The sequence below is a fragment of the Nothobranchius furzeri genome, chromosome 12 (genome assembly GCF_043380555.1).
Source record: "Nothobranchius furzeri strain GRZ-AD chromosome 12, NfurGRZ-RIMD1, whole genome shotgun sequence".
In the NCBI taxonomy this organism is placed as follows: Eukaryota; Metazoa; Chordata; class Actinopteri; order Cyprinodontiformes; family Nothobranchiidae; genus Nothobranchius; species Nothobranchius furzeri.
Genome location: NC_091752.1, coordinates 69394856 through 69409500, shown reverse-complemented (window position 1 = coordinate 69409500; position 14645 = coordinate 69394856). Strand labels below are relative to the sequence as shown.

At 42.0% G+C, this 14645-nt stretch overlaps 2 protein-coding genes across 4 annotated transcripts in view; one reads left to right on the top strand and one right to left on the bottom strand.

Annotated features, from left to right (window-relative positions):
• Window positions 1-14645, bottom strand: part of LOC129157329 (zinc finger protein 235-like) — a 300301-nt gene that overhangs the window by 154388 nt on the left and 131268 nt on the right. The window lies entirely within an intron of this gene.
• LOC129157298 (zinc finger protein 84-like) overlaps window positions 1-14645 on the top strand; it is a 67765-nt gene that overhangs the window by 36287 nt on the left and 16833 nt on the right. For 2 of the 3 annotated variants that reach the window (XM_070542958.1, XM_070542957.1), the window contains exons 3-6: window positions 6652-6965; window positions 7062-7224; window positions 7356-7468; window positions 14032-14535. In XM_070542958.1, the coding sequence (XP_070399059.1) occupies window positions 7459-7468; window positions 14032-14535 (514 nt within the window). In that variant the 5' untranslated portion in view covers window positions 6652-6965; window positions 7062-7224; window positions 7356-7458. Of the gene's footprint in view, window positions 1-6651; window positions 6966-7061; window positions 7225-7355; window positions 14536-14645 lie in introns of those variants that run through there. The other variant, XR_011515798.1, reaches the window with a different exon arrangement.

The following is a 14645-nucleotide window of genomic DNA, read 5'->3' as shown; positions in this document are numbered from 1 at the left end:
TTTCAATTTCATTACAAATATTTTACAAAACACCCCCATCCCCACACACACACACACACCCAACAACAACAAACTCCAGGAGCTCATTATAATCATACCACCTCAATCGCTATAATGATATACCAATAAGTTACCACACACTTCAGAGTTCATGAAAAATCTAAATAGGTGAAAACGGAGAGTTTACACAGAGCAATAAATAACTATATTCAAGAATCAAAAATCATATCACATCACATCCATAACAAACAAAAATTATAGAAGCTGTCTTATCAGTCACAATTACAATTCACTGTGCAAAATTTACTGTTGTGTAAACAAAAAAAGCTTTAACTTCTTTTGAAAACATCTTCTGTTGTTCTCTAATAACAAAAATCTCGGTATGGCATTCCATGCAACCATGGCTCTGTAATAAACTGCTCTTTGCCTTTGATTAGTTCTGCAGCGCGGTAGTGCACACCTTATGTCACTTGTCTGTCTCGTCGTGTAATCATGATTGTCTGAAAAAAATGATAATTTGTCATAAATTATTTTAGGTATTTTTGTAGTTATTATATTTTTTATAAATGTGATCAGTGAATACTTTAATCTACATTTCACTGTTAACCAGGCCAACCTATCGTGCATCATACTAACATTTGTTCTATAGTTACAACCCAGAACAATTCGTGCAGCTTTATTTTGTGCCACTTGTAACTTATTTAAATTCATTTCACTTGTATTAGACCAAATAACTGATGCATAATCTAAATGAGACAGTACTAATGTTTGAACTAAAGTTTTTATCTGCAAACGAGGAATAAATTTACAACAATATTTGATTGTGCCCATACTTCTTCCAAGTTTCAGCAGGACATGATTTATGTGACTAGTCCATGACAATCTAGAATCCACAATTACCCCCAACAGTCTTGCTTCTTCTACCTGCTCTATCTCTATGTTACCTAGCTTCAAATGCAGTCTCGGTGTCATCTGTAGTGTATATGTATTTCCAACTATCATGCATTTAGTTTTTTCTGCATTGATTTCTAGTTTGTTCATTCTAAACCAATGTGTAACTAAAGCCAACTCCTTTTTTAAAATATCATTTAATTGGCCTTCTGTTTGTGCTGATGCAAATGATGTAGTGTCATCTGCATACATAGCCATGGTTGCATGTCAAAGGTAAGTCATTAATAAAAATAGAAAACAAAAGAGGGCCCAAACAACTGCCCTGTGGCACTCCACATTCTAACTGACCCGTTTCAGAATAACTGCCATTAAAATAGAAGTTGAATTTGCGATTCGTTAAATAACTTTTTGTCCACTTAATGGTGGACGACTGAAATTTATATCGTTCTATTTTTTTAATAAGATTTTATGATCAATCACATCAAAAGCTGCACTCAAATCTAAAAATATAGTCCCAACTAACTTTTTATCATCTATTTCTTCTAACCAATGATCAGTAATCTGAGCAAGTGCAGTAGTAGTGGAGTGACCCGCCTTATATGCATGTTGATAAATTGTGTTTAATCTATTTGTTATAAAATATTCTTGTATTTGTTCATATGCTACTCTTTCCAAAAGTTTGCTTAATGCTGGTAGCAAACTTATTGGCCGACTATTTTTACCAGACAGTGGTTCTCGGTTATTTTTGATTAATGGAATTACTTTAGCCTTTTTCCATTGGGCTGGGAAAATACTTTGATTAAAACTTATGTTAATAATATGTGAAACTGGCAGTAAAATAAAATCTGCCACCAATTTTAGCAATCTTATATCAATATCATCCATTCCAGGGGGTTTATCTTTACTATTTAAGATTAATTTTTTAATGTAATCCTCTGACACTTCCATAAACTTAAACTCACAGTCTTTCATTTGCATTATATTATCCTTAATTCTTTGATGAGATGTATTTTCATCTTTTCTCTCCTCCCTGGTATTATTCAATGTTTTAATTTTATTGATAAAAAACTGTTTTAAATAATCAGCTATTTCTTTTGGTTTGGTTAAAAAAACTCCATCTGCCTCTAGAAGAGTAGGTGCCTTCCTTTTTTTAACCCCCATAAGGTAATTTAATGTACCCCACACCTTTGCATTATCTAATTTAGCTTCTTTGATTCTTCTATGATAATATAATTGTTTTTTGTTTTTATTCAGTTTGGTTACAATGTTCCTTATTTTGCAATATTCGCACCATGTTTCCAATTGATTTGTTTTTATTGCTTCTAATTTTAATTTGTCCATCTGCCTCATACGTTCCTTAAGTTTTTTATCCAGCCATGGAGAAGCTACATTTCTTACTGCCTGTTTCCTCATCGGTGCATGTTTATTTATCACCTTTGTTAACAAATTGTCAAAGATCTCTACAGCTTTACCCGGATCCTGCTCCTTTGTTACATCTTTCCAATCTAATGGGCCATTCCCATCTGTACCGGGTCGGCTCGGGCCGGGTAGCGTAAGTTGTTTACATATCTGGGTGGCCTGGTATTTTTCCGGGCCAACCAAGGCTCATTCTCAGCCCTCTTCACGAGGGGGTCTGCTTCAGGCCGACCAGGGCCAACACACCCACTGCTGACAGCAAATTCACACCTTCCATTAGAGCAAGCCTCTGATTGGTGGGTAGAATCAGCCCACATGGGCTTAAGACAAGGATGTGTGGAATCAACCGGGCCAGGCTGGGGCCGGCTGGGGCTACCCGGCCCGGGCCGACCCGGTACAGATGGGAATGGCCCATATGTTTCTTATTTCTGTCATGTCGGGTATATATTTAACCCAGGACATGAAAGAATCACAAGAGGACACGGGGGTGAGTAAATAACAACTAATATTTATTAAGAAACGTGATGAAACTAAAAGCGCTGCTCCAAACGAGAACAGGGAAAAGCCGCGATCTAGGATAAGAAAACAAACGGGATTAAACTCACAGTAAACAAACCCTGGAACCAGAGAATCAAATAGGAATGGCTTTAGGAGATTTTATCTTACTGGGCAGGTTAAAATCCTTAGAGAGACTGGGGCTGGATGGTGAAGTCAATCGGCGACAGAGATAAGGCTGAGGATCCAAACAGAGATACGTGAACGGGCATGTGGCAGACAGGAAGGCAGGTAATGCTGTAGATCCGGAGGGGAAGATTGGTAGGCAGGCAGGAAGGATGACAGGCGAGCGGCAGAGAGCGAGGAGACCAGGGGACGGTGAGCGACGTGTACTGGAATTAACAACTCCAGACAGCGGTGAGTAATCCTGAGTGGAAGATGAGCAGAAGTTCAAAACACAAGACCAGGGCTGACGGGAACGGACTGACAAAAACACATGCTGAGTATTTGAGGCTTTAAACTCAAGACAGAACTAGTGTTACCCAAAGGCGAGTATCGACCAGCACTGGAGTTGTTTCACACCGCTCCTTAAATACCCCTGGTCCTCTGATCAGGAGATCAGGAGCAGCTGGCTCTGACACGCCCACCTGAAACACAAACTGGGAACAACTGTTGTGCATTAGCAGAGCAGATTAGTGAGCGGGGCAGATTGTGACAATTTCTTCTACAAAATCACTCTCTCTAAAGTTTTTAAAGATTCTTTTATATATAAAGTGTTGACCTTTTGGCACCTTGACTTTTCTTTTAATAGCAACCAAATTATGGTCACTGCAACCAACTGGAACAGAAATTGCCTCAGAACATAATTCAGCCATGTTAGTAAAAATTAAATCAATACTCATTTTAGAGCATACACCATTATTTTTAACCTGCACTCTTGTGAAATCTTTTACAACTTGTGACAAATTAAAAGTATTAGCAAATGAGATTAATTTGCTCTTTAATGAGCAATTTCTTGATTTCCAATCTATGTTTAAGTCCCCTAATAGGTAAATCACATTTCCTGTGTCACAAACCATATCTAACATTTCACCCATTTGATGGAGATACATTACAGCAGCATCTGGCGGTCTGTAGCAACATCCAACTAAAACAGATTTCAAATGAGGAAATTGTAACTGTAACCAGAGTGCTTCCACACCTGTAATTGTGAACTCTGTTCTTACCTTAACAGGAATATGATTTTGAATATAAAAAGCAACACCACCTCCATGTAAAGTTCTATCCAATCTAAAAAGACCGTACCCATTTATGTCTAATAAGGAACTATTTATTGTCAAATCCAAATGTGTTTCTGTTATTGCCATTACCTGTAAATTATACTTTTCTACAATATCTTGAATATCATCTATTTTATTCCTTAAACTACACACATTCAAATGAGCTCATTTAAACCCTCCTTTTTGCAACAACATTTTATCAGCCATTGAAGATTCGTTTAGAACTTCTTCTACCGGTATTTATAATTTCACACTGAGCTTCCATTATAGCCTTTATCCCAACACCAACCACATTCACACACACACACACACACACACACACACACACACACACAGTCACAAAAATCTTTAACGTTGTAATGAAAAACATTTCTGCTTCGTTCTGCCAGCTCATGACATAATCTTTCAAAAATAAATCATTATGTGGGTTCAACCAAAATTAACCATAGCGAGATCTACAGTTAGGATCAGCGTAGCTGGAAAGATCATACCGTGTCTCACTCCTGCGCTCTTCAGTTTAGCTCTGATCTCCCAGAAACCGGCCCGTTTCTTTGCCATCTCCCTTGTCAGATCCGGAAAAATCTTTATCTTCATTCCTCATACTTGTAAGACACGTTCCTTTTTCATCACTTCTATGATCTTCTCCCTCATTGACAACTTTTGCAGGTGCACAACCATCCCTCTTCCACCCGCTTTCTTCTCTTGTCCAATCCGGTGCGCCCATTCCACTTCAGGCTCAGACACCAGCTTTCCTTGAAATAAATCTTTAAATAGTTCATTCATATAAGCTGTTGGCTTGCCTTTTTCCACCTCATCTGGTAATCCAAATACACGGAGATTGTTTTTACGGCTATCCATTTCAAGCCGCTCAACTTTCCCCATCAGCTCTGCATTTTTCCTCTCCAGTGTTCCGCACTCCGCTTCCAACTTTATTATTCGGGTATCCATATCAGACAAGGTTCCATCTACTTCGCCCAGTCTCCTTACACAAGTTGAAATATCGTTCGTGATGGTATTGTTTTTCAACCACCACACTCATCTCCTCCCTTATTATCAATCGTATCAGTTCTGACAGCTCCTTGCTTTCTTGCGCACCTGCCATGTCACTTTGTCCCACCTGCTGACACACTTCCACTTCGTAATTTTCTTTTTGTTGGCGCGGCAGTTTCGTTTTTTTCGAGGGCATGACACTGCCAACAGTCTTATCTTTCAGATCCACCAACCTTTAAGTCGCCTTTTCCAGATTAAACACCACAATTTGAACAAATTGTCAGAGCTCGGCGTTTCCCCGTCTTTAATCCTGACGCATGCGCACCCACATGATAGATCTATCATCTATCTATCTATCTATCTATCTATCTATCTATCTATCTATCTATCTATCTATCTATCTATCTATGGTTAATCATCAGTATGCTTTGTGAAAATAAGGTTTGATCACACATGTATTTATATGCTTATAATTAATCACCTGTATGTTAATCCCCATATTAATCATTTCAATGTTCGGGTGTTACTCACGTCCCTTTGAACTGAACGATGCATATACCAAATGGATGACTCACCTGTGACTGGTACGTTCTAGCACTGAGTTAGACCTATATCTGATTTATGCAGGCTGATACTGCTAGAAGTTTCAGCTTGTGCTGAAGGAGATTGTCAACAGGCGAAGGCCAGGTGCAGACTAGACCATCTAAAAGCTGTTCAACGGGAAAAAGCCAGGGCGTAGGTCATCGCAGCCTTAGCAAAGGAAGATAGGGTAGGAAGCAGATGGGGCAATGTGTCTCCCATCTTATCTGGAGGAGGGAGTGAAAGCAGAGAGGGGTGTCAGTTACCATGGCAACAGGTGATGGCCTTCAATAAAGTTAGGGAGGGGTCAGCGTGAAACTTTGCAGCATGAGAGGAAGAATCAAAAGGTGTACATCTTGTAAAATATTCAGATTTGTCACAGGGACTGGGGCGGCAGAATCTCTCCTAATGCATGTGGAAAATAAAGTGTGATGATTGCAACATAAGGCATCTTGTGGCTTACTTCTTGTCCCACGCCCTGGTTGTAACTGCCTTCTATAATTTTGTACATAACTGTAACAGAAATGTTGTGACTGTATCTTTTGCTGCCTCTTGGCCAGGGCTCCCTCAAAACTGAGAACTTTAATCTCAATGGAACCTTCCTGGTTAAATAAAGAATATAAAAATAAGTAAATAAAATGTATTTAGATAATGAAACGTCAAAAAGGAAAATTATTTTACTTGTTTGTCAGTGCATTTGAAGAAACAACGTAAAATGTTATTTATTTAACCAGATGAGTCGATAGAGAACTCATTCTCATTTACAACAACGATCTGGCCAAGAGGCAGCAGCAACAGACACATAATTAGCTTTACATCAAAGAAAAACAAATGAGATAAAAACAAACTAGATTAAAATAAAGTAAATTACAAAATTATTATAACAGGTGTAAAACTAACTTGTCTTTACTTTAAGTAATTGTTTGAGGAAGATATCACATGTTATGTGTGTTTTATTAGTCCCATTCTGAACACACAGGTGTGTTTTATTCTGCTCCAGCAGGTGGCGCTAGTGCACCTTTACGCTGGTCACCGACCACCTGAAGAAGCAGAAACCGGAAGCTGCTAGCAGAGCTAGCTTGTTGTTCTGGTGTGTGAGGAGAACATTTGAGGCTCTGCAGTAAAAATGTCTTCACTTCAGTCTCTGGGAGAGTTGATCAGCTAAAGCGACTAACTGCTGCTGCTGCAGAAATCTTCTCACCAGGCTGTGGAAACTTTCTTCTCCTCCTCAACAACTTGGTGGAGTTCTTTCCAGAACCAGAGAAGATATTCTGCGGTCTTCGTGACAATCGGAGCTCCAGAATCAGGTTGTGGGTGAGAAAAGCTTTTCTCTAGACTTCCTGCCCTCTGGATCTGCTGCTGTTCCTTTGGCCTCTCTGAGAAACGCGCTCGTTTTGCTGCTTTCATCAGATTGAAGAGGTTCCCTCTATCAGACTCGCTCATCTGAGTTGGTCATGATGCAGGATCGCTGCTCGCTCTCTCATCCATCCTGCTCACACTCTCCGACGGAAAAGCCCCGAATCTGAATGTGACTCTGGAGGAAAAAGCGGTTAGCTCTACTCCGTGAACTCTGGTGAGCAAAGGTCCTCTTTTCCAGACTGGATCTGTCCTCAGCTGATCAGAACCAAAGCGTTGGATCTTTAATCTCCTGCGTTGTTCTGAAGCAGCATCTTAATCAGCTCTCCTGCTTTGTTTCTATTGCAGCTGTTAGCTAAACACGGCTAAAGAAAACCTGCTACCACTTCAGGATCATCCATCAGCTGGGACTGATTCATCGTGTGTTCTTCACCACCTGGACCTGGACAGCATGGACACAGGTACTGGTGGATGAATGAATGAATATATGGTCAGTCTATGGTGGGACATTACAGTGAAATGATGAGAATGAGGTTCAATCTTTAAAATAATGATCTGTATATGTTTAGCACTACTGGGGTTCTAAAACCCCCCAAAGCGTTTTACATCACAACCAGTCATTCACTCATTCACACTGTTGTATAACCTTGTAGTTTTAGAGTGATTAGATCTCTCTAATGAATGATTTTTGAAGCCAAGTATAGTTAAAGTCCCAAAGTCATCGTCACACACTGGTGAAGTTACGTCCTGCATTCGACCCGTCCCCATGGGGAGCGGTGAGATGAAGCTGTGGGAACTATTTGGTCTTCTGTCGGGTTTCAGTCACTACGAGAATCAGTCAGAGACAGGAGAGGTTTTCATCGTGTTCACAACCTACCTTTGTTGTAGCGTCAGTCACGCATCATCATTTGACCAATCACAGTTGGGGAGACAGCCTGCTGCAGACACGACGGCAGCGGCGCTGACAGCACGTATGACTGCTGTTGCTTCAGCACGTCGCTGTGGTTCAGAGCTTAAAGGCCCAGTGTGTAAAAACATTCGACTCTTCAGCGCCACGCAGTTCAGAGTAAGTATTGCAGCTCCGGTAGCCCACACCAGGGTTGGGCTGTTTTTCCATTCGCCCATCATTAGTCCAGTAAATGACGATGGGCCGTGGTGTGTGCGTGTGACTGATTACGGTATGATTCACTGACTGATTTGCGAACACAGAAGAAGTCTAAACATGGATGTTTTTATGGATGTGCAGCACAAATTAGATTTTTTCTTTTTGTTTAACTCACTCACTGCCAGCCGTTTCCTGATCAGAAAAGCTCTTCGCTGCCAGCGTTTTTCAGCGTTTTTACAGTTTTTTTAAGAGTCACAGAACGTTTCTCTATGGTGATGTCAACGCCAAAACTACCAAAACAAAGAGTAGACTCACCTCTTACAGGTAGAATCCGCGCGTTTTGAGTGTTATCTGTTCTTTCATAAGCCGTTGTTGAATTGTGATCGGCAGAAGCTTTTCCGAATCTCGCCTCACTTTTTTTTTACAGCAGCGTCCCAAAACGATCTCCTAACACACACGTGTCAGACACCATGTGGCCCGTGGAGCATTTTTATGTGGCCCGCGAGATAATTATCAAAAATATATTAAAACTGACCCACTAAGACTACAACTCCCATGATCCTTTGCGGTGTTAGCGCGGAGCCGAAGCGCCCCCTCCTTTGTGTTTTTTCCAGCGTCTGCTGCCGGTGTCTGCAGCTCCGCTGTCTCGGACAAACTAAACACTCCTCTCACTCATCGCCGAGTTCACTCAGCTATTTTCTGACGTTGAAGCCCAGAAACGGAGATTCTAGCCGCTCAGTAATGTGTTCACGACTGAAAGAGAAAGTTTTCCAGCTAACTTCCAGACAGAGCTGATATAACTCCAGCGAGCAGCGACACGCTCAAACCAGCATGACTCTGTGGCTGCTGTAGTTGTTATTTTTCCTCCCCGACACACAACGACGTGGTCAAGGTGCTCAGACATGTTCATCAGCACAAACCTATGTGAGCACCTGTTGTCATCTAATGTTGTCGTTATTATGATGAAGATGAACAAAACAACAGGAGTCTCCTCCTCAGCTCAGATCAACCCCATGATGCAGGTATCTGGCTGGAACAGGTGAGCATCACAGTAAACCAGTGGAGCAAACTGAGCTTTAAATATGTTGGTTTTATGCTCTTTTTCTGCTCCAAAACATGAAAGTTAACAGGTGAGATGTTGCATTTTCATTTAAGATAAAATGATATTTTATTTTGTTGTTGGCCCGTGAGAAAAGATTTAACCTACAGTAAACAGGAAGTGGAAAGGCTGCAGATAGATGAATAGAATAGAATAGAAAATCCCTTTATTGTTCCTCAGTGGGGAAAGCTAGAGGTCACAGCAGCGATGACACTTATTACAGGAGAAAAAAGGAGAATAAAAAATAAGAAAAATGAATAAACAACAGGAAAACATAAATCCTGAACAGATTTTAAAAATGCTGAATATACCACAAGTAATGAATACCACTGATGCCTTTTATTTAAACCTGACTTGCTCGTGTGTAATCTGGTTATTCCACATTCAGTGTTAATGCAGAAATAAGTTTGTTTCCAAATTAAAAGGTTCTAAATTGCATAAATGTTTATAAAGAAAATGTTCAAATTTGCCGTCACTTTTTCAAAAAATATTAAGTTTGGCCCTCGACTCCGTCCCAGATTTTCATTTCGGCCCCGTGTGAGTTTGAGTTTGACTCCCCTGATCTAACACGTGGACTTTCTGCTTCCTGATCACGTGACGTGTGACGTACGCGGATGAAGATCGGCTTTAGAGCTGGGATGTTTGTTCTCACGGTGCGGGGGCTCGTTCCGACGCCCACACAGTAAAAACATGCCAGTGACAGTTAAAGAGTTGTTAAAGCGTTGAAAGGAAGTAGGGCTGAAACGAATCATCAAATGGTTCGACTCATTAAGTTCCTCGATTCATTTTTTTACTGATTCGAAGCTTCGTTAAACGTGCGCTCCACAGTCTGAACACGTTTTACTGGAGCTCCACGTGGTGATCTCGGTGCTGTGGTGGAAAAAAGAGAAACCAGCAACGACGGAAACCATCGTTAGAGGCAGAAACGGTCCAACGTTTGGATCAAGAGTTAAACTACAAGCAAACTACTGAATTGGCTGACTGAGTGGAGGTGGTTCATAGATGTCGCAACTAGGGCTGGGGGTAAACGATTATTTTTAAAACGATTATTCTGACGATTATTTTATCGAATAGTCGACTATTCTAATGACTATTTAGAAAATTAATCTAATGATTATTTTTCTATTGCACAATTAACAAAAACCAGAAAACCTCAAATAAATTCCTCAAAAAAATTGATAAATTCTTACTGTAAGAGAATAAACACTACAGGCCTTCCATTTTGTATAACACTGCGTTTATTGTGTTGGTTGGTTATGTTCTGGTGACGTGTAGAACATGGGAGTGCAGGCTGCTGCCTGAGAGGTGGTAGAAGATGGAGTGTCTCCATGCTGCTTTGTTTTGGTCACTTATGTGCGTGAGGCGAGTGGTCTTACGGGTTAAACCAAACTCAGGTGATATTTTACACTAAACCGAAAACCCACAACACTCTAAATGTAATAAAAGGGAGTTCTGTTTCGTTCCCTCCTGACTGCCAGTGGCAGTAAACAGAGTGGATGTATCTCCTCGCGCTCTGCGCAGGTCGAGTACTAATGTAAACAAAGTCACGCACGTGACACGTAGCGCACCTGGTCGCGAGTCTATAAATTACGCGCCGATAGCTACGTTCGGGTCTCCCGGGATCTTCTCGCCCGAGAAGTTCCGAGTGACCCCTGTGACTGGCAGTCATCCATGAACTCACAGAACCATAGTTACACCGTAACTTCCGATCTACACCACAAAAAAGATGAACTCTAAACCAAAACGTAACAGCTTATCCCAACGCAAGAAGCTGTTAGCGAAGATGCTAACAGTAGCTTTACCAACATTAAGTTCAAGTTACCAAGTTTAAATAAACCAAAAACACCCAGCAGCAAACAGACCAGCACGGAGGAGAGACTGCTACCACCAAAACAGCTCTCCTCATGTCTGAAAGAAGCTCCTTAATGAAGGGAGAAGCGCTCCCGGTGATGTCCTACATCTGCTATAGACACGAAGCAGCGCATCTGACCCCGGAAGTTGTTGTCCGTTGCCGGGAGACGAAGGGGCAAAACAGGAAAATAATCTAGTAGTGGACGGACGTTGTTCCGGGTCTTCGGTATTTGGCGGAGATGTTAGTGAAGGCGGAGAAGAGGGCGAACTAGAGGAAAAACAGGCAGATTCCTACTCTATTTACAAACTCCTGGGGATGCAACAAGTGGGCGCGGTGCGTCGACTTCCGGATCTGACGTCGACAAATTTTTAGAATCGAGCCGTCGACTTCGTCGAGGCTTCGCTACAGCCCTAGTCGCAACCTTTATGTCAGAAGGGACCCCCCCCCACACACACACACACACCTTTTGCTCTTTCCATTGTTCTCAAAGAACTCCATTCCACTTGATTCATTAGAAATGACTCAGTCGGCTGAAGTCCGTTCCACGTTTTCCTGGTTGCTCTGCTGCACGCATGGTGGGCGTGACTGACATGGTTGTCAACAAAGTTAGAAAATAAAAGACCGAACGAACCAAAGTGAAACTACAGGCTTGTGGAAGCTGGAGGAGGAGTCAGTGCCATTACTATCCCATAATAAGCAGTGTCCTTGTCTGATCCCTCCACAGACACGGGGACATGAGGACATTTCTCACAAAGAAGCATAAAATAAGTAAAACTGTCCAGAATGAATGCTGACAGATGCTTTGAAACCCTCCGTCCCCCAGTTCTGGTTAGAACTGGTTTGCCCGCGGGTCATCTGGGTGAGGCCACAGAACCTGCAAAGACTCTCAAAAGGTCTGGAAAACGACCGGTTCGGCTGGCTCCGGTGAAGTGGAGACGGTCATACTGGGAAGTTTCGGTAATGGAAACACACCAATTAGTGCCTGGCTGTCCTATAAAAGACACCCATTCCTCCTTTTTGTGTGAGGATGCCAGCTGGTCCTGTTCCCCTGCAGATAGCTCATCAGTACTTAATACAAGTTGTTTATTGTTTATCTACGTTGGTGTTAGTTTGGGATGTTCTGATCATACCAGCAACACCTGTGTGAACCCTGTGTGATGCACTTGGGCTTCTTCCCCTTTTCCTTCATGCTGTGCAGGACAGCAGCAACAATGTAAAACGATATGTCCGCCTAACTTTAACTCTGTCTGCGAGAGTGATGTAAGCTTTGAGTCCTGCAATGAAAAGCTCCAGCTCCTGGGGAAGCTGATCACAGCTGGTTTAATAAGATGTGAAGAACAACATCTGGGTGGAGTGAGGTGAGTTTCCAGGGATCGCTGCAGAGATAAACACCTCCCAGTCAGACGCAGCTACGCTCACCAACACCCGTCTGTATGAGCGTCAGAAGGCTCGGCTAATAACCGGACCATAAGGAAGTTCATGATGCTGGAAGAGCAGCCTTTCTCTGTGGTGGAAGAAGAACCAAGTTTATTCATACAGCACGTGTCCCAGACTGAGGTCACACAAGGAGTTACAATAAAACGCTGAACACAAAAGCTAGAACATAAGACAATGAGTAGAAAACAACAGGCTCCGCCCACTGCTCAATCACCAAGTAACCCACTACAGGACATATAATAATAACAACTACAATAATAATCATTATAATAATATAATAACAACAATAAATCTCCCAAAATGCTCATTTGTAAGGTTCCTTTGCTTTGTAGTGCTTTAGCCTGCTGAGAGCTTAAAAGTTAAAGGTTGTTACTGACAGCAGCTACATCTAAGTGTTTATTCATTTTCCTTTTGACTGAATAGTTGCTGATTTGATCTTGGAGACGTTTCTCCTCACATCAGCTTCAGATCTAAAGAATGAGTTGTGAGTAGGTGTTGCGCTGACCTTAGAGGTGTGGCTGCCCCTCTCTATTGTTCCTCATCCTTTCCCTACATGCTGACTCCGTTGCGCGTTGCCAGCGCGTGACCGCAGATGGAACCTGCGTGCGCTCCGGCGCGCGCCTCGCCAGGTGAGCAGAATTGAGGCAATTAAGAGCTCGTGCTCGGGGGAAATGAAGTACAGCCAAAATGTCTGCAACAAGCTTTTGCCCAGCGCGCGGCAGACTGAGAGGAGTGCAGAGCGAACACAAATGGGTACACTGTGAGGAGGAAGACTTTGATCTTGACGGGCTGTCGGTAAGCTCTTGGATTCACGTCTTTATATGGACTCTTTATCCGTCTGGGTGTGAATGGAATTTACTGAGAGGAAGTGTGTTAACGTCTGGAGTGCCAGAAATGACTGCAGGAATAATAGTAAATTAAATGAAAGCAAGTTAAGGCAGAAAACAGATGTATTCATGTATTTAATTATTTGTCTGGTAAAATCAGTCTTTTTTCATCCTTGCTTCATTGTGAAATGATTCATCTCTGAATTAGCAGCCAGTACTTGTAAAAGCAGATAGAATAGTACTTGTCTAAAACTAGACGCCCAACTGAAGGTTACTAAAGATGCTGGTGTGTTCTCCTTGCTCTGTATTACCTGTAACAGCATTGAAGTTTATCTGCATGATTTAGTTACATGTTTATTTTTGTTATTTAAAGCGTTTCCACCTGACTGGTTCCTGAACCCGGACTGATCTCAGTACTGGTCAAATAAATTGTTCTGAGTGAAATCCAAAGTCTGCTCTTTCCAAGTGTCGGCACCTCACAGTGGAAGAAAACACTTGACAGTAGGAGGCTTAGAAGTTCTGGTCAGAACCAAACACGCTGATTGTGATGGAAGTTTTTATTGATCCTAAAGTAGAAATATGTTTTTATCTAAATGAAGTTCATGTTCTTGTTCCTTTTCCCCACATCATGTAGCCGGTATCACTCGTGGTGTAAATATAAAGGTATGGTGGTGTGTAACATCATGTGTCTGTGTTTCCTACAGATGTTCAACAGCTGGTGCTGGTTAAAGAAGAAGATCCTGAAGAACAGAGTGCTGGTGTGGACCAGCAGGACCCAGAACACCTCCACATAAAGGAGGAACAGGAGGAGCTCTGGACCAGTCTGGAGGGAGAGCATCTCTGTTTGAAGGAGGAGACTGAAGCTGTCGGGTCTCCTGTTACTGCTGTTTCTATAAAGAGTGAGGATGATGAAGAGAAACCTCTGGTCTCACAGCTTCATCAGCAGCAAATAGAAGACAGAGATGTTCCAACCAGCAGCTCAGCTGACCAGATGACCGCAGAAACTGGTGGAGGAGCAGGAACTAGCAGGAACCCAGATCTGAACCCTCATGAACAAACATCTGATTCTTCAGAGACTGAAGTTAGTGGAGATGATGATGATGATGATGATGATGATGTGAATCTGGACTCTGAGCTGTCAGACTCTGGGTCTGAAACTGGAGATGAAGATGATGACTGGAATGAGAGCAGGTCTTCTGAGTCAGATGGTAAGTCTGTCAACAAGTTCTTCACAAGTGGTCTCCCCAGAGACACGTGAGGGAGACGAGTCATCCAGCAGTCAGGTCTTCAGGCTGTTTGGTTCATAAGAAATGTGTTA